General features: G+C 44.7%; 1 protein-coding gene across 1 annotated transcript in view; it reads left to right on the plus strand.

Moving 5' to 3' along the window:
* The window catches only part of LOC136577875 (sodium/hydrogen exchanger 2-like), a 64345-nt gene that overhangs the window by 25380 nt on the left and 15604 nt on the right, over positions 1-23361 (plus strand). Inside the window, exons 3-4 of the mRNA XM_066577796.1 lie at positions 10550-10800; positions 21104-21321. Of these exons, the coding sequence (XP_066433893.1) occupies positions 10550-10800; positions 21104-21321 (469 nt within the window). The remainder of the gene's footprint in view (positions 1-10549; positions 10801-21103; positions 21322-23361) is intronic.

A 23361-nucleotide genomic window follows, 5' to 3' on the forward strand; every position in this document is an offset into this window, starting at 1 on the left:
AGTCAAGAGAGAGGTAAGAGCCAGTGGCATTATGGAGCTAGCCCCTGAGAGTGACGGCAGAGCTGAGGTAGCCATCTGCAGCCCTGCCTGAGGAAGTGTGCCTAGAACTAGAGCACAGTACCTGCCGATCAGAATGTCCTGTCCATTCCAGTAGCAGGCCTAAGTGAACCTGGGAGTTGCTTTTGCCACCAATTACTGCCAGAATTCACATGTGAAATTGCAAGTAAAGATACTTTTCTTTGACTAAATACCAAATGCTGGCAATAGTGACCTTAGCACAATGTTCTCTATACATATTGCAAGTTAGATCTCCCTCTAACCAGTCTTACCTGCTCCACACTGAAACTCACAATGAAAAAGTTTCATTTGGCTCTCTCCAGTATGTTCTCTTTGGCAAGCTGCTTTTTTTCTCTATATGATAGTAGAAAAAATAGGAATCACATCTACAATAAATGAAATTTGAATGTCTACTCAGGTCCATCAATTATTATGTAGCTAGCCCAGCCCCCTGGTATATATGTCAGGTAGTGTTACCTTGGTTAGTTCTTTCTTTCTATCTGAAACTCCTGTCCTCTTTTTCTTCAGATGGTCATGTGATCTCACTTCTGACCAAATGCTTGGAGTTATGTATTCATTCTCTAGTCAATTCCACACAAACTGCCTAAAACAGGGGTGTCAAACTCATTTTCACTGGGGGCCACGTCAGCCTTATGATTGCCTTCAAAGGGCCGATTGTAATTGTAAGACTGTATAGAAATAGCGAACCCCATAATGGCCTGATTGGTAAGAGGGTCCCCCATAGTGACCCCAGTGGTAATAGGATTCCCCATAGTGGCCCCAGTGGTAATAGGGTCACCCATAGTGGCCCCAGTAGTAAGTAACCTCCATAGTGACCCATAATGGCCCCCGTAGTCATAAAGCTCCTATAGTGGTCCCAGTAGTAATAGCGACCCCCATAATGGCCTCTGTAGTCATAGTGCTACTATAGTGGCCCCAGTAGTAATAGTAACCCTCATAATGGCCCCAGAAGTCATAGTTGTCCCAAGGTGGTCCCAGTAGTAATATTGATCCCCACTGTGGCCAGTAGTAATAGGGTCCCGCATTGTAGCTCCTATATTGGCCAGAGTAGTAAAAAGTGACCCCCACACAAAAAAAAATAATATATATATATATACACATACATACATATACACAGACGCACACTATTATACATATATAAATACACGCACAAGTGCACACGGTTGTATATATATATATATATATATATGTATAATATATGCGCACAGGTACATACATATATACACACAATATTATATATATGATATACGCACACTCATATATATATATATATATATATATATATATATACACACACACACACATGGACACTTTTGCATTTTTATACACAATGCAAACATATATGTTTATATAACATAACGATCTGTATACTCAATGGCAGGTATACAGGCTGCTCTTAGTCCTTTTTTGGGCCCTCCTGCATACTTGGGCCCCTGATGTCTTCCCAGATCTTCTACCATGAATAGAGGGAGGGCCTGTGAGAGCTCTCATCCTGCAGTTGCTCCTCCTCCTCAGTCTTGCTCTCCTTGCACCAGGGATCATGTTATCTGCAGGCTTCTTCCCTCCTCTGCAGCCGTTGTCAGGGTGCTATCGGCAATCCTCTATCTTTGTCTGCTCTGCTAGACAAAACAAGCCAATAGACGATCTGATACTGACAGCAGAACGGAGGGTGAGGGAACTTGTTGCACAGCCGGCTTGCCACAGAAAATGAGGCAGAGGGCCTTGTGTTTGACATGTGTGGCCTAGAGAGTGACACAGGCAGTCCTGCCACAGTTACTGATAGTGATCACAAACTTCCAGTCACACAGCTATAATAGAGGAGATCACAAAACATCGTCCTGACTGTATACTTATGGTCTGTAGAATATTCAGGTAAATATAGAATACCAATGATAATGACAGTGTTGCAGAGATCGTACAGTCTGTAGTTGATCGCGTAATGCTATGCTGATGCATCATGGGATTAATGTGAAAGTGAAAGAAACATTAAGATGGTGCCTGCTAAGTAATGTTGCTTGTCATGATTGGCCAGGGGGTAAAATCACCACGATTTTAGCAAAATCAAATCGACTGAGTCCAATGTGATTATTGGTGAAAATCAGGTGAAAACTGAATTTCCCAAAAGGCCTTCTGGTTTCACATATCGTGCCACCCTGGGATTGCGGTATAGCATGTGCCAGTGGGTTTTTGAGAATTTAAAAAAAGAAACCTTAACAGGGAAATGGCAAAAAGACATTGTGTGTGTTTGCGTACTTAGATATAGTTCAAATTTGTGAATCTGGACAATATAAATCTACAAATCACTAGCATATGTGACACAGCTGCCAGTGGTTTTCTGCAAACTACAAAGTTAGCTGAAAACTTAATGTAAACTGAAAGCTAAACAACAAAAAAAATAAAAATGAAAACACAAAAACATGAAGAAAGCAAGGGATAGGGGACATTCCAGTAGTCGTACTGGTGGTAGTTGCATATGTTGCAGAGGTTAAGCCAGTAGCAGAGAGCGATCACAGAGTACCAGATGGTGTATGCAGTAAACGGTCACTGTATGGGAGTCGGTCACTTGTGCTGTTTTAACCTGGTTTGGGGAAGTGACCAAAATGGTCATTCCTGATGACACACTAATCAGTATGACTATTCCTGTTGTCTGCCTGCTGAAACAGATGCTACAGGGCCTCAGGGACAATGCTGTGGTGTTATCGGAGGAGGAGGAGGAGATACCAATCTGCTAACTGTCTGGCCAGTCTGGCATTACTGAACATCGAGGTAGGCTTTAGGCAAGAAAGGGGGCATCTTCTCTGATATGTTTTTCCATCCATGAGAGAAGTATAGAGGAGGAAGAGTGAGAGAAAGAGGAGGGGGCAGTATAGGTCTAGAGGCAGGGGAGGGCCTATGCAATATTTTTTCCATCTATCACTAACCTCAGCTATTCTATGTGGATGGTGAGACCAGTCAGGGGACACTCTTAGGCCTGACTCTGAGAAATGTGGGTCATCATCTATTTTGAGATATATGAGTGCTTTTATGCAGAAGTGCTTGCAGAAGGATCGTTATATAGCCCACATCAAAACATCATATCATTTCTGGGAGGCCATCTTCCTTGTTCCCCACTGCAAGGCCAAAATGACAAATCTCATTCTGGCAGTGAAGGGGGACCTCAAAATGTAGCACAATCAGGACAGAATGTTAAGCAGCTTGAGCAGAGCATTTTCCCATGGCAGTGGAGATGCATCTGCAATGGATCACAGTCCTGTGGCTTAGGTGGATGAGCAGTAAGCTGTACTGGCAACACTACCACCGGTGGCAGGGGAAGTCTAACAGAAGTCTACAGCAACAGCAGACAGTAGGACTGACAGTCCAAAGCAGCACCTGTCCATGATGGTCAAAGAGTATGTCAGCTCCCGCGTAGATATACTTAGACACAGTTTTGGCCCCTTTGACTTCTAAGCTGGATGAGTGCCCGGAGCTTGTACAACATGCTTTAGAGGTGCTTGCCTGCCCCGCTGCCAGTGTGCTGTCAGAAAGGGTGTTTAGCACAGCTGGGAATGTGATAACTGACAAATGCATCAGCCTGACACAGACAATGTGGATTGAATGACATTTCTAAAAATCAACCAGGCAGGTGTGAATTTCACCTGACATCTGCACTCTTAAAGCAGATTCCACTGATTAGTTAGCATGCTTGCAATTTTACTCCCATATGACTGAGCATATATTTATATCAAAGACCACACCGTGCCCTGAAGGTGCTGTTGCTGATAGTGGAGCTGCTGCTGTCCTCCACCATGTTTTCTCCTACTACTACCTCCGCAAATGAAAAATATAAAAATGTGGAAATATGGAGTTACAGCTCTCATGTTTGCATGAGAAACAGACTGGGCGCTCAAGATGCTGTTGCTGGTGGTGCTGCTCTCTTCCTACTTCTGCCATGTTTCCTTCTCCTAAGGGCTTATTCCGACGTGTGTATATCGGTCGGGTTTTCACGCCCAGCCAATATACGCTGTCTCTCTCTGCAGGGGCAGGAGGCAGGCCAGGAGCAGTGCATTGAGCTCCCGCCCTCTCTCCGTCATTTGCAATGTGAGGGGGCGGGATGGGGTGGAATTTAGCATTTCTTTAACGCGATATTGCTGCGTTTTTTTAACGCAAATTTCAATGGGACTTTCTAATGTTAAAAACGCATCGCAAGTTTGTGCTTTGTGATTTTTGTGCGAAGCGTTTTTAACATTAGAAAATTCCATTGACAATTGCGTTAAAAAAATGCAGCGATATCGCAACGTTAAAAAAACACAAGTGGGTGTTTCCCCTAAGAGCTCTTGCACACTTGTGTTTTTCTTGCTCATTTTTTTTAGGCGATATCGCTGCGTTTTTTTTCGCATGATTGTCAATGAGACTTTCTAATGTTAAAAACACTTCGCACAAAAATTGCAAAGCACCAACTTGCGATACGTTTTTAACAGTAGAAAGTTCCATTGACAATCGCGTTAAAAAAACGCAGTGATATCGCATCATTAAAAGAACGCAAGTTGGTGTGAGACCTTATTCCCCTGTAACAAAAATTCCCAAAAGCACAAGAAACAGCTATAGCTCTACAGCTTCTCCTTGGAGAAGCCCCATGCTTATTTGTTCTGTTTACCTGGTACAGCTTGTCCTTCGCAACATTTATGACATTGCTTTTAAAATAAGCTGCACACCTGCTGTCTCCCTTGCAGTAATATTTGGTAGCTCTTCTGCTGTTCCTTGGAGAAGCCCCATGCTTGGGTGTTCTGTTCACCTGGTAGAATTTGTCCTTTACTAAATTTATGATATTACTTTTAAAACAAGCAGCATGCCTGCTGTCTTGCCTAGCATAATTTTTGGTAGTTCTACAGCTGATATTATTCCACTAATTTCTCATCGCTACTGATAAGCATCAGACAAGGGGCTGCACTGCATGGAAATGATTGCAGTATACATAGGAGACGTCCAGAGTGTGACAGGCAATCAGGTGAGGAAGGGAGAGATGAAAAACTGTGTTTTCACTGGAGTAGTCCTTCAAGGATTTACTGATACCTCTTATGTTAATTGGACCCAAAAACTTTCTAGCTACATATAGGAGTATTTGCTGCAAAAATTTCTGTGATTGAAAGTCCATGTTATACATGTGAAGTGGTTGTTTTTGCAGCATGTGAACTGATCTCTGTAAATCCTACTTAGATGAATAGGGCAGTCAATGGTAATTTTCGGTAACAAATCTGCGGCTTTTGAACAGAGTCTAAATACAACTTTTGAAGTCACATCACATTTAGTTTCAGTTTACTGTCTTTTCTAATATATAAAGTTACATTTATCTGTTCACTCATCTGAGGAGTTGGAACTGATGCATTGTGACAGAGATCCAGACATGCTGAGTAAGGAACAGTGCATGCCGAGAAATTATACAATAGGCGTCTTGTTCTTTATCCTAAAAGCATTTAGAGTATTGAAAGTGTTGGGTCATCCAATGCTTGCACAAGTGAAGTGACAATTAAGTTTTTGTTTAAGACTGAGTTTGCTTTAAAGGGAACCTGTCACCTCAAAACAGCGCAGAGTGTTAAGACAGCAGTATGCAGTCCTAAGCTCTCATTTATGACCTAAAGGTTGCAAGTTCAATCCCTGTGTGGTTCAGGTAGCCAGCTCAAGGTTGACTCAGCCTTCCATCTTTCTGAGGTTGGTAAAATGAGCACCCAGCTTGGTGGGGGGTAATAAATAAAATTACCTGAAAGTGCTGCGGAGTAAGTTGAGGCTATACAATAACAAGATTTATTTTTTTTATTCTTACATGGATCAGTCTGAGGAGCTGTTTGAGCATTCAGTGTCAGGGATGTCAACCAGGCAGTCCAAACAACCAGAGGTAGAAGACCAAGACATTGAATGCACTGATACCCAACTATGTTTAACCTTTGAAGAAGAAAATGTGGGTCAGTGCACATCTTCAGACCCTCACAGGCAATGTGTACTCAGAGGAATGTGGAAATAAAGGTGCCAGCTCCCGGTGCTCACTGTAACAGAGTCTATTCAGGGACGAGAAGGACCATGAAGATTAAGATGAGGTGGAATTAAAGTACTCAATCTAACATGGAGAGGCAGGGAGAGTCATGATAGCAGCTTGTAGGGGTAGAAGGAAAAGATAGACATTGCTGGGCAACACACTGCCGAGGCAGTGGGTACGGTGTTGAAGAAAAACAAAAGGGCAGTGCCACCACCTTCAGGTACTACTAGTTGCAACAGCACCAACTTCAGTGCCACAGCTAGGCCTGCACAAACGACCTGGGCATTCTTTGAAATTGCGCGTCATGATAGAAAAGTGGTCATCTATAAGGTCTGCAGTGGGCGTTTGAATAGTTGCAAGAACGTAAACAACTTTAACACAACGTGTATGAGCAGTCACATGAACTTCCACCACCGCTGCTTTGGAGAGCCCACCTGGGCCAGAAGGCAAAGAATCAGCCTTATCCTGCTCCTTCTTCCACTGCTGTAGCTGTCTCTTCCATCTCCCTCCCTATTCATGCAGTATGAGAACATGGAGAGCAGACGTTGAGCCACCACCATCACCACTACCTTCACCGACACTGACATCTACTTAATATTCTAGCGTGTCTCAGGTCAGCAGCCAGCCCTCCATCCCTCAGTTATGATAACATAAAAGAAAGTACCACCCTAACCATCCACAAGCACAGTATCTGAACGCAAGGATTGCACAACTGCTTGCAATTAAAATGCTGCCGTTCAGGCTACTGGACACAGGCGCCTTCCACAAAGTGATGCTCCATGTTAACTCTACAGTACCTGATACCCAGCCTCCATTTCTTTGCACAAACATCCGTTCCCGCCATGCATCTCTATGTGAATGATAATGTGTCCATGGCATTGCAAACGACTGCCAGTAGAAGGGGGCACCTGACCATGGACATGTGGCTCAGCAAGTATGGGCAGGGCCATTACATATCTTTAACAGAACACTGGATCAATGTCCTACAGGTGGGCCATGAAGTTGAAAGTGGTGGTCCATGTTTCATGTTACCCCCAAGAGTTGTGGGACATTCATCCTTGTCTGTCACCCACCCTCCTACTTTTCCTTCTCTTCCTCCACCACTTCATGCCACCTTTGACCACTTCCACATCAGCACAGATATCTGTATGTGACAAAATCGAAACTCCAAACAGTGGTGCACATGGTAAACGCCAAAATGTTGCGACCACACAGCCAAAGAGTTGTTGATGGCTCTGCAGGCTCAGGTTGGTATGTGGCTGACCCTGTATAATCTGATGTCAGGCATGGTTGTGTGTGACAGAGAAGCAATCCTGCTACCAGACCTTTGCCTCGGCAATCTCATGTACCTTGCTTGACTTCTTAAACAATAACCCAGGTTTACATCCCATCTTATGCTGGAAAAAGCACCACCTCTAGTCTGGTGGAGCTGCAGCAACAGTTCAGGCTACCACCCAACCGTCTTATCTGTGATGTGCCTACATGGTGGAATTCCATGTTGCATATGTTGCAAAGGCTTGGCCAGCAGTAGAGAGCATACACGGAGTACCAGATGGTGTATGCCATTAGCAGATGCTGTATGGAAATCGATCACTTGACACCTGTAGAGTGGCTACAGATCAAAGACGTGTGTGCCGTTTTAGCCTGTTTTGAGCTTGTACAACATGCTCTAGGCTTCCTTGCCTGCCCCACTGCCAGTATGTTATCAGAAAGGGTTTCAACATGTTTTTAAAAATGAACCAAGCGTGGATTTCACTTGACTACTGGACCCTAAAAGCAGAGTCCACTGATTAAAAATTGCCAGCGTGCTAACTGCTCAAATATGACCGAGCATAGATTTATATCAAAGACCACACTGTTCCTCAATGTACTATTACTGCTGCTGGTGGTGGAACTGCTGGTGCTCTCCTTCTCCTGCTTCCACTATAGTTCCTTATTCTTCTTCTCCTAAAACTAACATTTTCTAAAGCACAAGAAACAGCTGTAGGGCTTATTTACACAAACGTATATCGATCGACGTTTTCACGGCTGGCCGATGTACGCTTCCATCTAAGCAGTTCCTCCCCCTCACCGGCTCTCTGCTTCTCTCCTCCACTCTGGCATTTGCAATGGGAGGGGACAGGGCGGAGCTAAGCTCTGCTCTGTCCCGCCCACTCCCACTGCTGGCCATGAACAAGGGGCAGGAGCTTAGCTCCGCCTCCGCCCCGCTCCCTGCCATTACAAACCACTCGGAGGGGAGGAGAGAGGCAGAGAGACAGTGAGTGGGAGGGAAGGGGGAACTGCTTAGATTGAAGTGTATATCAGCTGGCCATGAAAATGCTGGCCAATATACGCTCGTGTAAATAAGCCCGTAGCTTTACAGATTTTCCTTGGAGAAGGTCAGTGCTCGGCTGTTTTGTTGACCTGGTAGAATTTGTACTTTGTGTACTTTATAACATTGCTTTTAAAACAAGCAACACATCTGATGTCTTCCTTGTTGCAATTTTTGATCTAGGAAACCCTTTGTGGGTCTTCTCTTGTTTTCAGTGACACCCATATGCTATGATTGACCCTTATACAACTGTACATTGTTTTGATCAGTTTTGGGGATACAAATGTTTCCCAGATGTGTGTCTGTTTTCCATGCAATTTGGGGGTCTTTGGCTGCATTGGCGATCTTCTGTAGGGCAAATTAGTGAACCAGATTTTTACTCCCAGTAACTTTAATGGGTGTCAGAACTGACCGTCCCGATTCACAGTGATTTTCGTGAAATCAGCCCGATACCAGCATGAACCAATTATTCCACTAATTGCTCATCACTATTAATAATCTACCAAAATGCTAGACACAATAATTTTTAAACTGCTAATAAATCACTTGCTTTAGTATCTATAATTAGGTCCTAATAAAGTAGTTATTGGCAGCCTTTGTATTGGAGCGCTGATACTACAGTATACTGCAAACTGAGCTCTGATTATACAGTATTAATTAGACCAAAGGTAAAAGATTGTTATAATGAGAGTTCACAGAGGTGTTCTGGAAAAAATTATATCATTGTGTTTGTACTGAACATACACTTGGGCACTCCTTGTTTGCTTACAGTCTAGTCAGAAATGGACCAAGGTTGGTTGAGGCTCTTGGGCAAAGATATAACCCCCCCCACCCACCTTACTCTCTTATCAATACCATTCAGTATGGTAATAGTGAGTATGAATCTAATGTATTCTTGAGACACATTAGTTACTTCTCCCTCACGCCACTGCCTACCTGTGACAAGCAGGTAGTGAGGAGAGAAACTGTCACAGCCATGTGAGGTAAATGGGTGGAGTAATGAATGCATCTTATCACTTCATCAGACTCCTACTCAGGATCGCCCAAAGAACACTACAGCACTGCAGATTAATGAAACCGCATTTTGGCACAGGAAAGATAACATCATTATTGAGGTTTTACAGCACTAAACTATTGATGACCTATCCTCAGGATAGATCATCAATAGTTGACTGATTGGGGTCAGCTGCTTAGGATCCTCGATGATCAGCTGATTGAAGTGACACTGTCGCTCGGGTGAGCACCACTTTCACTTAAGTCTTTACCAGGAACAGTACTGTACATTGTATAGTGGTTGTGCCTGGTATTGCAGCTCTGCTCTATTTACTTGAATGGGACTGAGGTCCTCTCAGGCCATGTGACAGATGGACATGACTTCACATGTCTGAGAAGAGGCAGCAATGCTCACTCAAGTGCTATGGACTCTTTAATCCGCTGCTTAGGAGTCCTGCCGATAAACTATTGATCAATCAATAGTTTAGAGCCAAAAAATCCCTTCAAGGGCGTTGTCCCACAAAACTAATTGATCGCCCATCCACAGGAGAGGCGATAGGTAGCTAATTGGTGGAGGTCTAACCACTGTGAGAACGGGGATTCAGAGAATCCTTGGATGAATGGAGCAGTGGTCATGTGTGCACTCTACCACTCTATTCATTTATTGGAACTGCTGCAGATAGCCAGGTGCTTATACTGGGTTATATAATAACCCAATATTAACTTGTGAGCCAGACTCCAAGATCAGGATGTGCCATTATTCCTTTCCTGTGATGCGAGCAAACATTGTTCATGTGTATGACCCCATTCAAAAGAATGTGGTTCATATTCCTGCGAGATTTGTGTCGCACAAATCTCGCACTATTTTCTTGGCCAAGTGAAAATGGCCTGGCTTAGATAACAATCAGACCACATTTAATTACTAACCAATGCCGAAAGCCAGGTAACTCCAAAGTGTTCACTTACTTTTTATCGCAAGGGTATGGATAATGGAAGTTTTGAAATGTAAAGTGGGCTCAATAATAGAGAGAGGGCACAATTTGCTGGTTCAGATTCCAAAATAGTGTGCCATTCAAAGCAGGAAATGCAATATTGTTACTATGTATTTGCCATTTGTATTCCTATATGTAACATAATGCCTGTTTCCTGTGTGTTTCTAGGCGCTGTATAATATTTTCAAAGCATTTTGTGTGATGAAAACAATTGGAACAAGTGACATCCTGGCTGGAGTGGCTAATTTCGTCGTCGTGGGAGTTGGAGGTGTTTTAATTGGTATCGTTTTTGGATTGGTAGCTGCATTCACCACCAGATTCACCCGCAATATCCGTGTGATTGAGCCACTTTTTGTCTTCCTATATAGCTATTTGTCATACTTAACTGCAGAAATGTTCCACCTTTCAGGCATTATGGCGTAAGTACTTAGCCGCATTTCTATTCCTTACTTCTAACGTTTTGCTCTAATTGTCTATTTGTAAAATCATTTTAGTAGCTAGAACCCCACCAGTGTAAGCTAATATACTATATATGTCATCTGCATCAGTGAGAGGGACTGTTCACACAGGGCGGAATATTTCGCAACTGCTTTGCTGAATATGCTCTCCTGTGGAGTAAAACGATCCTAAGGCCTCATGCACACGGGCACGCATGGATTGTGCTGCTGAATCCCGCAGCTGAATCCACCCGTGCCCGCAGACATGGGCATTAAAAGACAGGTTCTTACCTCTCTGGATCCAGTGCGGGTCTTCTCCATCACAGCCAGATCTTCTTTCTTCAGTATGGCGGATGCGTCCGGGCACTCCGGCTGGTGCGCCTGGCGCATGCACACTGCCTTTTTTTTTAATCTCCTGCTTTCCCGTGGATCCCCGACACGTCCACAGTGACAGCTGCGGGTGTGTCGCGGGAGGGATGTCTTTCATTGACTTCAATGGAAACCGTCTCTGCAGGATCCGCAGGAAAATAGAGCATTCTGCGATTTTATTTCCGCACGTATCGGCTGCAAATAAAATCCGCTGGTGTGCGTGGAGAGAGGAATCTCCACACACATCAATGAGCACATTGATCAGTGGCCTAAGGAATCTTTTTACTTTGTTACAAACAGCATTGTAACTTGAAACTCATTACTAAGTTTTGACCATTGTAACTCTACTTTTGCTGAAATATGTTCAGAAAAACTTCAATACCTCTTTACAGATACAGTTGTGCCTTGGGTTAAGAGTTTACTTCGTTCCGTGATGGACCTCTTAACCCAAAACACTCATAAGTCAAATCAATTTTCCCTATTTAAAATGAATGGAAAGGCCATTAATCCGTTCCACATCGCGAAGCTCTTCCATTGATTTCAATGGGGATGCCGTTGCCCTATTGAAAGCAATAGGACGCCAGCACCCCCGCAGGGATTTTTCAGGGAAGGGCTTTAAATATAAGCCCTTCCCTAAAAATTATCCCTAGCTGTATTAAAATTTTTTTTAAAAAAGGGCTACGTCTGATTGGCTGAGCGTTCAGCCAATCACAGGCAGTGCTCAGTCATTCATTGAATGACAGCTGAGCGCTGCCTGTGATTTGTCACAGCGCTGAGCCAATCACATGCAGCGCCTTGAATTCAATGAATGGCAGAGCGCTGCCTGTGATTGGCTGAGCACTCAGCTAATCAGACACAGCTTCAGAGCAGTGCAGAGAGAACAAACGGCGGCTAGACACATCTGAGCCCGGCAGTGGTGGACAGGTAAGTTTATATTTTTTTACTACAGATAGGTATGATTTTCACAGAAACACCACATGTAAAATTGCAACAATCTCTAGTACATTGTGTGAATGGCATCTACTGTACTATTGCACATCTGGCTACTATGTGAAAAACTATGCTAAATTTCGATATTATCACCTCACATGAATATGTTCTTATTCCAACATTGGTCCTTACTATTATAGATGGCTTCTAGATCTCCACTAGGATAAAGCAAAGAGGTTATTAAGTAGGTTTTCACACTAGGATAGTCCCTGTGCATATGCACTATTAGGGCATAGATATCATAATAGGGAAGATCACCTGCAAAGAGTGGCAGACTCAGAACAACAATGTAGGTACTGTGTAGTATTACTTGATCTCTGCAGGAGAAAATGTGTATCCAGCAGTAGCTTTCCCCTGTGATAATATCTGAACCCCCGTGCAAAATCTGTAAAAATGCTCACAACCTACCATGCAACTTTAATGATACTGGTGTATTCTCATGTGGCTTTGGGTCCTTTTGGTCCCCTCAGGCACTTCCATGTCTAAATGAACCAATCACAATCATTGAAGCATACCCAAACTTTTAACTAGCTTTCTAAAATCTAGCCGGATCTCCTTACCAACTTATTTGCTGCTGTGTGCACCCTGTTTCATGTCTGTAAGTTCTGATTTTCAGGTGGTCTTCCCCATTTTTCTGCTGCCCTGTTGTTTGCAATCCATTTGCAGGCAGGGTGCATGTCACAAGCCTTGAATTCAGCCAGTAGTTCACTGTCATGCACTTCCTTTCTCTCAATTCCCATACTGCATTGTTCTGTCTCAGGTACAATAAGCAGGGAGGCAGTATCTGAATGACCACCCCTTTGCTATCCCACGACAATTGTAGAAGTCAGGTATTTAAAGATACTCTGGCTAAATGATTAGTAAACCCAATATAATGTGCACACACAAGCAATTTGTGTCTGCAAATCTGCCAGCCCATGAGTGTAGGGAAGCAGTCTGAGAAGGCAGTCCCTATCCTATGACTAAGAAAATGTCCCAGCCTCTCATACCCAGAAACTCAATACCCAACAACAGGCAGTGGATTTCAAAGAAACTGGAAGGGAGACCCCTTGTGGCAGCCTCTTGATACTTAATTTACATTGAAAAATACCCAAAAAATACTATTCCGGACAACATATCATAGTAGAATAGGAAGAATAAGTGGAGAACACTTCATTCATAGGCCAAATTTAAGTAGCAGTTAGCAAAGTGACACATATGATCCACCATACTCACAATCTTATCTCCAGAGCATATAAACTTTTATTGCTTTTTCTATGAAGTGCCTTAATTAGTTTTTATGGCCAGAAAGTAAGTTTCACTTGTAAGTGGGTAAAAGGATCTGTTCAAGTGGCACATAATTTGGTTGCACTAACAGCCCACATTTAGCCCTCCCAATATTCAGCCCGTGGAGGTGATACTGTGCTGACTTTAGAGAAGTATTTTTTACTTTAAAGAAGCATTATGTCAGCATATAGCCTATAAATCAGATTTAGGGCTCTTTCATACCGGTATATTTGTGCACGCAAAATTTGCAATATGCAGAGAATCTAACCCACTGATATCTATGGGCTCGTACACATTTTCCATTTTTGCGTACGCATTGCTCGTGTGCAAAAAAAAAGACCTGTTCTATTTTGTGCGCACCAAAGGTCTATGGGAGGTGTGAAATGTGCACACGTGCAATTTCATGAAAACATACAAAAGAATACACAGATACACGTGCAAAAAAGCCTCATAGTGCAAATATGTTACGCTAAGGAGTGCACAAAAACACATACAAATGTGGGAAGAAGCTCTTAGGCTAACTTCACACAGACGAGCGCAATATGGGGCTGTGAATCCCACCCCCATATCATGCTTGCTGTGATGATCAGGTGTACAAAACTAAGGTTAGCATTAACTCTTTCATAAACAAACCTGTTTGGGGTTTTCGAGCCCAGAACAAAATTTCACCTTTTGGAATGCTGCATTCTAAAGTTGATTTTGTCTTGCCAAGATATTTGTTTCTTTTTGGGGGGACACATAGGACTTTACTAGAGATGAGCGAACGTACACGTCCGAGCTTGATACTCGTTCGAGTATTAGCGTGTTCGAGATGCTCGCTATTTGAAACGAGCACCACGCGATGTTCGAGTTACTTTGACTTTCATCTCTGAGACGTTAGCGCGCTTTTCTGGCCAATAGAAAGACAGGGAAGGCATTACAACTTCCCCCTGCGACGTTCAAGCCCTATACCACCCCCCTGCAGTGAGTGGCTGGCGAGATCAGGTGTCACCCGAGTATATAAATCGGCCCCTCCCGCGGCTCGCCACAGATGCATTCTGACATAGTTCAGGGAAAGTGCTGTCTTGCTGGAGTTGCTATCGGGAGAGTGTTAGGAGTTATTTTAGGCTTCAAGAACCCCAACGGTCCTTCTTAGGGCCACATCTAACCGTGTGCAGTAGTGTGGAGGCTGCTTTTTGCAGTGTTGCACATTTTTTTTTTTTGTATATCGGCCGTGCAGAGCATTGCGTCCTGCAGTAATTTTACATTGTCCAGGGCCAGTAGTGGTGAGGCAGGGACAGAAGACATATTTAGTGTACATAGGCAGTGGGCCTTTCCAAAAACATTTGGGGAAAAAAATCTATTTCGGCTGCCTGTGACCGTCCTCAGTGTACTGGGTCTCTGCTGGGGGTAGTTGTCCTAATTCATACGCAGCCAGCTAAGTGTTACAGCAGGCTTGCGCAAAATTCTTTCCTGGCTCTGTGTTGCCTGTTACATCACCGCTGTATTCCTGTCCACAGTGAAACAGTCTGCAGTAATTTTACATTGTCCAGGGCCAGTAGTGGTGAGGCAGGGACAGAAGACATATTTAGTGTATATAGGCAGTGGGCCTTTCCAAAAACATTTGGGAAAAAAAATCTATTTGGGCTGCCTGTGACCGTCCTCAGTGTACTGGGTCTCTGCTGGGGGTAGTTGTCCTAATTCATACACAGCCAGCTAAGTGTTACAGCAGGCTTGCGCAAAATTCTTTCCAGTCGCCACTACTTTTCCCGATGTGCCGTCCCAGCCCTGCACGACCACGTCTCCCGTAACATTGTACGCGCCCTCACCAACGCGGTTACTGCCAAGGTCCACTTAACAACGGACACGTGGACAAGCACAGGCGGGCAGGGCCACTATATCTCCCTGACGGCACATTGGGTGAATTTAGTGGAGACTGGGACAGAGTCAGAGCCTGGGACCGCTCACGTCCTACCCACCCCCAGAATTGCGGGCCCCAGCTCGGTGCTGGTATCTGCGGCGGTGTATGCTTCCTCCACTAAACCACCCTCCTCCTCTGCAACCTCTGTCTCGCAATCAAGATGTGTCAGCAGCAGCACGTCGGCAGCAGTCGGTGTCGCGCGGCAGCACAGCAGTGGGCAAGCGTCAGCAGGCCGTGCTGAAACTACTCAGCTTAGGAGATAAGAGGCACACGGCCCACGAACTGCTGCAGGGTCTGACAGAGCAAACCGACCGCTGGCTTGCGCCGCTGAGCCTCCAACCGGGCATGGTCGTGTGTGACAACGGCCGTAACCTGGTGGCAGCTCTGCAGCTCGGCAGCCTCACGCACGTGCCATGCCTGGCCCACGTCTTTAATTTGGTGGTTCAGCGCTTTATGAAAAGCTACCCACGCTTGTCAGACCTGCTCGGAAAGGTGCGCCGGCTCTGCGCACATTTCCGCAAGTCCCACACGGACGCTGCCACCCTGCGCACCCTGCAACATCGGTTTAATCTGCCAGTGCACCGACTGCTGTGCGACGTGCCCACACGGTGGAACTCTACGCTCCACATGTTGGCCAGGCTCTATGAGCAGCGTAGAGCTATAGTGGAATACCAACTCCAACATGGGCGGCGCAGTGGGAGTCAGCCTCCTCAATTCTTTACAGAAGAGTGGGCCTGGTTGGCAGACATCTGCCAGGTCCTTGGAAACTTTGAGGAGTCTACCCAGATGGTGAGCGGGGATGCTGCAATCATTAGCGTCACCATTCCTCTGCTATGCCTCTTGAGAAGTTCCCTGCAAAGCATAAAGGCAGACGCTTTGCGCTCGGAAACAGAGCCGGGGGAAGACAGTATATCGCTGGATAGTCAGAGCACCCTCCTGTCTATATCTCAGCGCGTTGAGGAGGAGGAGCATGAGGAGGATGAGGAGGAGGGGGAAGAGACAGCTTGGCCCACTGCTGAGGGTACCCATTCTGCTTGCCTGTCATCCTTTCAGCGTGTATGGCCTGAGGAGGAGGAGGAGGAGGAGGAGGAGGATCCTGAAAGTGATCTTCCTAGTGAGGACAGCCATGTGTTGCATACAGGTACCCTGGCACACATGGCGGACTTCATGTTAGGATGCCTTTCTCGTGACCCTCGCATTACACGCATTCTGGCCACTACAGATTACTGGGTGTACACACTGCTCGACCCACGGTATAAGGAGAACCTTTCCACTCTGATACCCGAAGAGGAAAGGGGTTCGAGCGTGATGCTATACCACAGGACCCTGGCGGACAAGCTGATGGTAAAATTCCCATCCGACAGCGCTAGTGGCAGAAGGCGCAGTTCCGAGGGCCAGGTAGCAGGGGAGGCGCGGAGATCAGGCAGCATGTACAGCACAGGCAGGGGAACACTCTCTAAGGCCTTTGACAGCTTTCTGGCTCCCCAGCAAGACTGTGTTACCGCTCCCCAGTCAAGGCTGAGTCGGCGGGAGCACTGTAAAAGGATAGTGAGGGAGTACGTAGCCGATTGCACGACCGTCCTCCGTGACGCCTCTGCCCCCTACAACTACTGGGTGTCGAAGCTGGACACGTGGCCTGAACTCGCGCTGTATGCCCTGGAGGTGCTTGCTTGTCCTGCGGCTAGCGTCTTGTCAGAGAGGGTGTTTAGTGCGGCTGGGGGAATCATCACAGATAAGCGTACCCGCCTGTCAACCGACAGTGCCGACAGGCTTACACTCATCAAGATGAACAAAGCCTGGATTTCCCCAGACTTCTCTTCTCCACCAGCGAACAGCAGCGATACCTAAGCAATACGTAGGCTGCACCCGCGGATGGAAGCATCGTTCTCTATCACCATCAAAAACGGTGACATTTTTGCCTCATCAATCTGTGTATAATATTCCTCCTCCTCCTGCTCCTCCTCCTGAAACCTCACGTAATCATGCCGAACGGGCAATTTTTCTTAGGCCCACAAGGCTCAGTCATATAATTTTTGTAAACAATTTTTATACGTTTCAATGCTCATTAAAGCGTTGAAACTTGCACCTGAACCAATTTTTATTTTAACTGGGCTGCCTCCAGGCCTAGTTACAAATTAAGCCACATTAACCAAAGCGATTAATGGGTTTCACCTGCCCTCTTGGTTGGGCATGGGCAATTTTTCTGAGGTACATTAGTACTGTTGGTACACCAATTTTTTGGGGCCCTCGCCTACAGTGTAATCCAATTAATTTTTTGCCCACCTGCATTAAAGCTGACGTTACCTCAGCTGTGCTGGGCACTGCAATGGGATATATTTATGGACCGCCTGTGGCTTCCTGGCACCCACCCATGCTGTGGGTCCACAGGGACTTCACAATAGGGAGTTGTACCTGCCTGTGTCTATGAATTAAAAAGCCCGGTCAGGTTGGGGCATGCAGTGTGGACCGAAGCCCACCTGCATTTAGTCTGACGTTAGCTCTGCTGTCCAGGGCACTGCAATGGGATACATTTATGTACAGCGGGTGGGTTCCAGGGAGCCACCCATGCTGTGGGTGCACACGGAATTCCCATTGCGGAGTTGTACCTGCCTGTGACTATTTATAAAAAACCACGGTCTGACTGGGGCATGCGGACACCTTGACAGAATGAATAGTGTGTGGCACATAGGTTCCCCATTGCTATGCCCACGTGTGCAGCTCCTGATGGCGGTGGCACAGGATTATATTTCTCATTGCTTCTGTACAGCATTGTGGGCTATCGCCCCGCCCCTTTTAAAGAGGGTCGCTGCCTAGCCGTGCCAACCCTCTGCAGTGTGTGCCTGCGGTTCCTCCTCATGGCAGATGCACTTATAAATAGACATGAGGGTGGCGTGGCATGAGGGCAGCTGAAGGCTGCGCAGGGACAATTTGGTGTGTGCTGTGGACACTGGGTCGTGTGGGGGGGTTGGGCAGCATGTAACCCAGGAGAAGTGGCAGCGGAGTGTCATGCAGGCAGTGATTGTGCTTTGTTGGAGGTAGTGTGGTGCTTAGCTAAGGTATGCATTGCTAATGAGGGCTTTTCAGAAGTAAAAATTGTTGGGAGGGGGGGCCCACTCTTGCCGCTATTGTGGCTTAATAGTGGGACCTGGGAACTTGAGATGCAGCCCAACATGTAGCCCCTCGCCTGCCATATCCGTTGCTGTGTCGTTCCCATCACTTTTTTGAATTGCCCAGATTTTCACAAATGGAAACCTTAGCGAGCATCGGCGATATACAAAAATGCTCGAGTCGCCCATTGACTTCAATGGGGTTCGTTATTCGAAATGAACCCTCGAGCATCGCGAAATTTTCGTCCCGAGTAACGAGCACCCGAGCATTATGGTGCTCGCTCATCTCTAGACTTTACCATTTAAAATTTGGAGTGTATATGCATTTATTTTACATGTCTTTTTTTAGGAAAATGGTCAGAAATAGGAAAAAAATGTTTTTTCCTAATTTTCCTACATTTGCTATGTTTTAGACTAATTTCACATGGACAATCACGATTTTAGTCCATGAAACGCGGCTGCCTATCATTCATGCGATTTTCGCCCACAATGTGGCCGAAGATCGCAGCGTCCGTGTGAAGGAGCCCTCATAGAGATATTAATTAAAACATTTCTGTAAACTAATGGACCAATACAATTTAGACACCAAGGTCAGTGTGAGCAGAACTTAAACTAACACAGCAGAGTCCTGTAATGGACATCAGTTGAGTGATTACTTCATGCAAATCACTAAGATACAGCAGTTTTAGCACTTAGGTAACAGAACTCTATATACAGTACTGAAAATCATAGAACTCCTTGAAATTAGAGCTGGAGCTGATAGGTTACTGCTCTGATAGAGTGAGATACTGGTATTTAAGCAGGGTGACTACTCCTTAGTTTTCAGGCTGCAATGACTTAGAAGCATAATTGCTGTCATAATTACCCTGAATTAATTATTGCCACAGTCACGTGCAGTGCCTTAGTGTATACCCAAGAGAAGAAAGATGGTACTGTATATTGTATTATATAGGATAGCTTTAATAGGGATTTATTTAAAATAATGCCTTTTATATTTATGGAATATGGAAATATGATGTCCAGCTGCTAGCCGTAGCGGTGAGGTCACTATGGATGGAACGTGTGTGTAGCTGCTTGATCCCCCTGCACTGCTCTGAAGCTCTTTCAGCAGGCGGGGATTTAAAAACGGCTGTGTCTGATTGGCTGAGCACTTAGCCAATCACAGGCAGTGCCCAGCCATTCATTAAATGACAACTGAGCGCTGCCTGTGACTGGTCACAGTGCTCAGCCAATCACAGGTAGCGCTCAGCTATTCATAATTCAATTATTTTAAATCTTCGCCTGCTGAAAGAGCTTCAGAGCAATGCAGGGGGACCAAGCGTCTAGATGCGCCTGAGCCCCGACAGCAGCGGAGAGCTGAGTATATATTTTTTACACATGCTAGGGATGATTTTCAAGGAAGGGCTTATATTTAAATCCCTTTCCTGAAAATCACTGCGGGGGCTGCCTGCAGCCCATTGAAAGCAATTGGCACGGAGCCTTGTTCACACGTTTTTCTGCACATCCGTGCAGCGCTGCATTTGGCACAGCACTGATGTGTGCAAAACAATGCTCATGTGAATAAGGTTTTAGTCTCAGAAAACCCCTTTATCCCTATCAAGGTGCATTGGCTGTGCACACAAGGCATCTCAGAAATATTGATGAACTGAAACACATTTGTAAGTAAGAATGGTTCCTCTTCAGTGTTCTGCAAATCTTACCTGCAGCTACAGAAAATGTTTGATTGATATGATTGCTGCCAAGGCACTTCACCTGTAAAAGCTGGCCTAAAATTACATTGATAAATCATGGCAATTCGTGGTAAACCCCTTCCGTTTTTTAAAATATGTTTTTGACAACAATCGGAAATCACCCGAAAAGCACTAAAAACTATAAAAGCATAGAAAACTGCAAAAAGACCCATGGAAACCCAGCCTAAACATTACTTAGATAACAATCAGACCACATTTTATTAGTAATCAATACAGAATCCAGGTATTTCCATATACTTTTTGCTGCAACTGTAAAAGTATAGTGTTAAGGCCTCAGTCAGACGAGTCATTTATTTTAAGTGCATGAGTAGCCGTGCAAGAAAAAAACCCATTGCGTGTAGAAAAATCGCATGAACAGGGGAATTTGCACTCGCATGTCCTATCTTTTGCAGGTGCAATTAATTAGCGCCCTTAAAAAACATACATGTAAATGCTTTCATTGGGAAGCATTGGTTCTAATACAGCCGCTTTTTAAACACGCTTATTCATGCACTTAAAAAATCGCTCATCTGACCGAGGCCTCAGTGTGTTATTTCTCTTTTTTGAACCGAAATGCAAAGAAAAACCCTTTAACCTCATATTGTACTCAGATTAGTTTTTGTCACCTTTTTGCAATCTCCTCCCTTACTTTTGCAATATAATATTATGCATAATAAATAATAACTGGAGCAATTAGGGACATCTGCATACATCTTTAATAGCTGGGATTGTCCTTGGAGTGAGGTTACAATTTACATTTAGGCTAAAAGTACATGTTTAATGTCTGTATGTGTTATGATCCCCGCCCTATATAATTACTGCCATGACGCAGCACTGTCTTATTTAACAATCACAGATTAATACGAGAACAGACATAATGGGGATTTTATTATGCTTTCTGACTCTGCCTGTTTGTGTTGTAGGATCACAACTTGTGCTATGTCCATGAATAAGTACGTTGAGGAGAACGTGTCTCAGAAGTCTTATACAACTATTAAATATTTCATGAAGATGTTGAGCAGCGTTAGTGAAACACTGATTTTTATCTTCATGGGTGTTTCCACAGTTGGAAGAAACCACGAATGGAACTGGGCTTTTGTTTGTTTTACTTTGTTATTCTGCTTGGTTTGGCGTGCATCAGGTAAGTACCACACAGGAAGAATCTGATAAAATAACATTGCACATTGACGGCAGCATCAGGATACGGGTTATGCCTAAAGCTAGTCTTCGGAGGTGGGGATTAGTTAAGTAACACATCCGGCACCCGCCGGACTTTTTTTTTTATCCGTTTAGCCTCAGTATTTTCTTCTCCTTTCTTTTTCTCTATGTGCCATCCGCTTTTCACGTCTGCTAGAAAAAATTCTTTTTTGCGTCTTTAAAAAAAAAAAAAAAAAAAAAAAAAAAAGCACAGTTTACAGGACTACACATGGATGGCATCCGTATGCTGTCCATTTTTTTTTCTCTCCTCATTGACTTGATTAGGCAAGTGACAAACATAAAACTGATTAGACTAGTGCATGCAATGAGTATCTCATACAGTTTGTGTCTACATGAAAAAACTTCCTAGCTAATATGGGTTCATATGCCATCCATGTGTAGTCCATTTTTTTAACAGACTGCACAGGGACTAAAAAATGAATTAGTGTGCCGGAGTCATGACTCATGTAAAATTATGCTTGCCAAATGTCTCATATACAATTATGTTCCTTTCATCTCAGCATATAAAATTCCACACAACACCCCATACAAAATGATACCCTCCAAAATGCCCCATTTAAAATGATGCCACCCAAAGTGTCCTATTTAAAATATTCTCCCCGCCCCAAATTGCCTTATATAAAATTATGTCATGCCAAAGCGTTCCACATAAAGTATGCCAATCTCTCCCCTACTGACTGCTCCTAATCATGCCCCCTCTGTTAAACAGACTCCTCCCCATACTCTCATATGAAGTGCTCCCTATGGCCCCCTCTGTTACAAACAACTCCCATAGTCCCCCTTCTTTACAGGCTGTTCCCTATGTTCCCTGCTGCTACATGGGTCAAAAGGGATGTAGTCTTTCCTTAAGGAGAGGACACAAAAAGTGTGTGGCGACACCTAGGGGGTGAGTGGGTTGAGGGATGGCATAGTCTCTCCCCATGGAGAGCACCCAGAAGGGGTGTGAGAAGACACCTGAAAAATCAGTGAGGTGACTTATAAGGCCAAGTACGCTCCTTTGGGTAATTTATGCAAATAAGGAAGATGGAACAATACCTCTGCAGCACCACCTATTGGATGGCAGCATTCCGTCAAATCAATGTATCGAAGGTATTGTTCCATCTTCCTTATCTGCTGTTACATACAATGCTTCCCCTAGCCTTCTCTGTTACACACACTGTTCATATGATCCTCTGCACCCTACGGTTCCCGCTTTCTCTCACACACTGCTCCTCATGTCCCCTCCTCACAGATTGCTCCCCATGTTCCCTTCTCCTAAATGGATAGGTGTAAAGTAACACACCTCAGTATTCCTATCTTGGCTTTATCAGCCTCCAGATTCCTCTTCCATTTCGGCTCCTCTTTGGACATGCTGGAGCTTCAGGGTAGCAGCATCTGCCTGTCCCCTTCCTCTCCTGCTACTTGTAGTCCACACCAGATTGTCACCGTAACATCAATGGCCTATGCCTTGTCTTCCTCCACTGGGAGATGTAGAGAGGTATAAGGCTGCTCCCATGGGAGGTATATCGGACTGACACATCTCCCCCAGGTATCACCTCTACTGTCATGGTGCCACACACTCCTGGCAAGTCTTTCCCAGAAAGGACACTAATTGTAATAGAAAGTACAGTGGAAGATGGGGTTGTTAAAAAAAAAAAAAAAAACAGCCTTTATATCCATGTGGATTTTTTTTTACTAATGTCTGGCATAAGCCACCAATCTAGGCAATGGGGAGTGTGTTGTAGGGATGTTGCCAGATGCAAACAGGAAAAATCTGTAGCAAATATGGCCTGGGAGCATACCTTCAGACTGCTGCTTTGTTAGCAGCATCACTGAGACTTTCCGTAATTACATTGGGCAACTACAGGTTTTACCAGTTTCCCTCTAATTTCAATGGTATTGTTGTGTAAGGGAACGTAGTTGCTGTGAAGAAGTCAATCTAAACCAAGGCTATCCAACTAAAGCATTTTTGCATGCACATGAT

This window comes from Eleutherodactylus coqui, chromosome 1, assembly GCF_035609145.1.
Source record: "Eleutherodactylus coqui strain aEleCoq1 chromosome 1, aEleCoq1.hap1, whole genome shotgun sequence".
Taxonomy (NCBI): domain Eukaryota; kingdom Metazoa; phylum Chordata; class Amphibia; order Anura; family Eleutherodactylidae; genus Eleutherodactylus; species Eleutherodactylus coqui.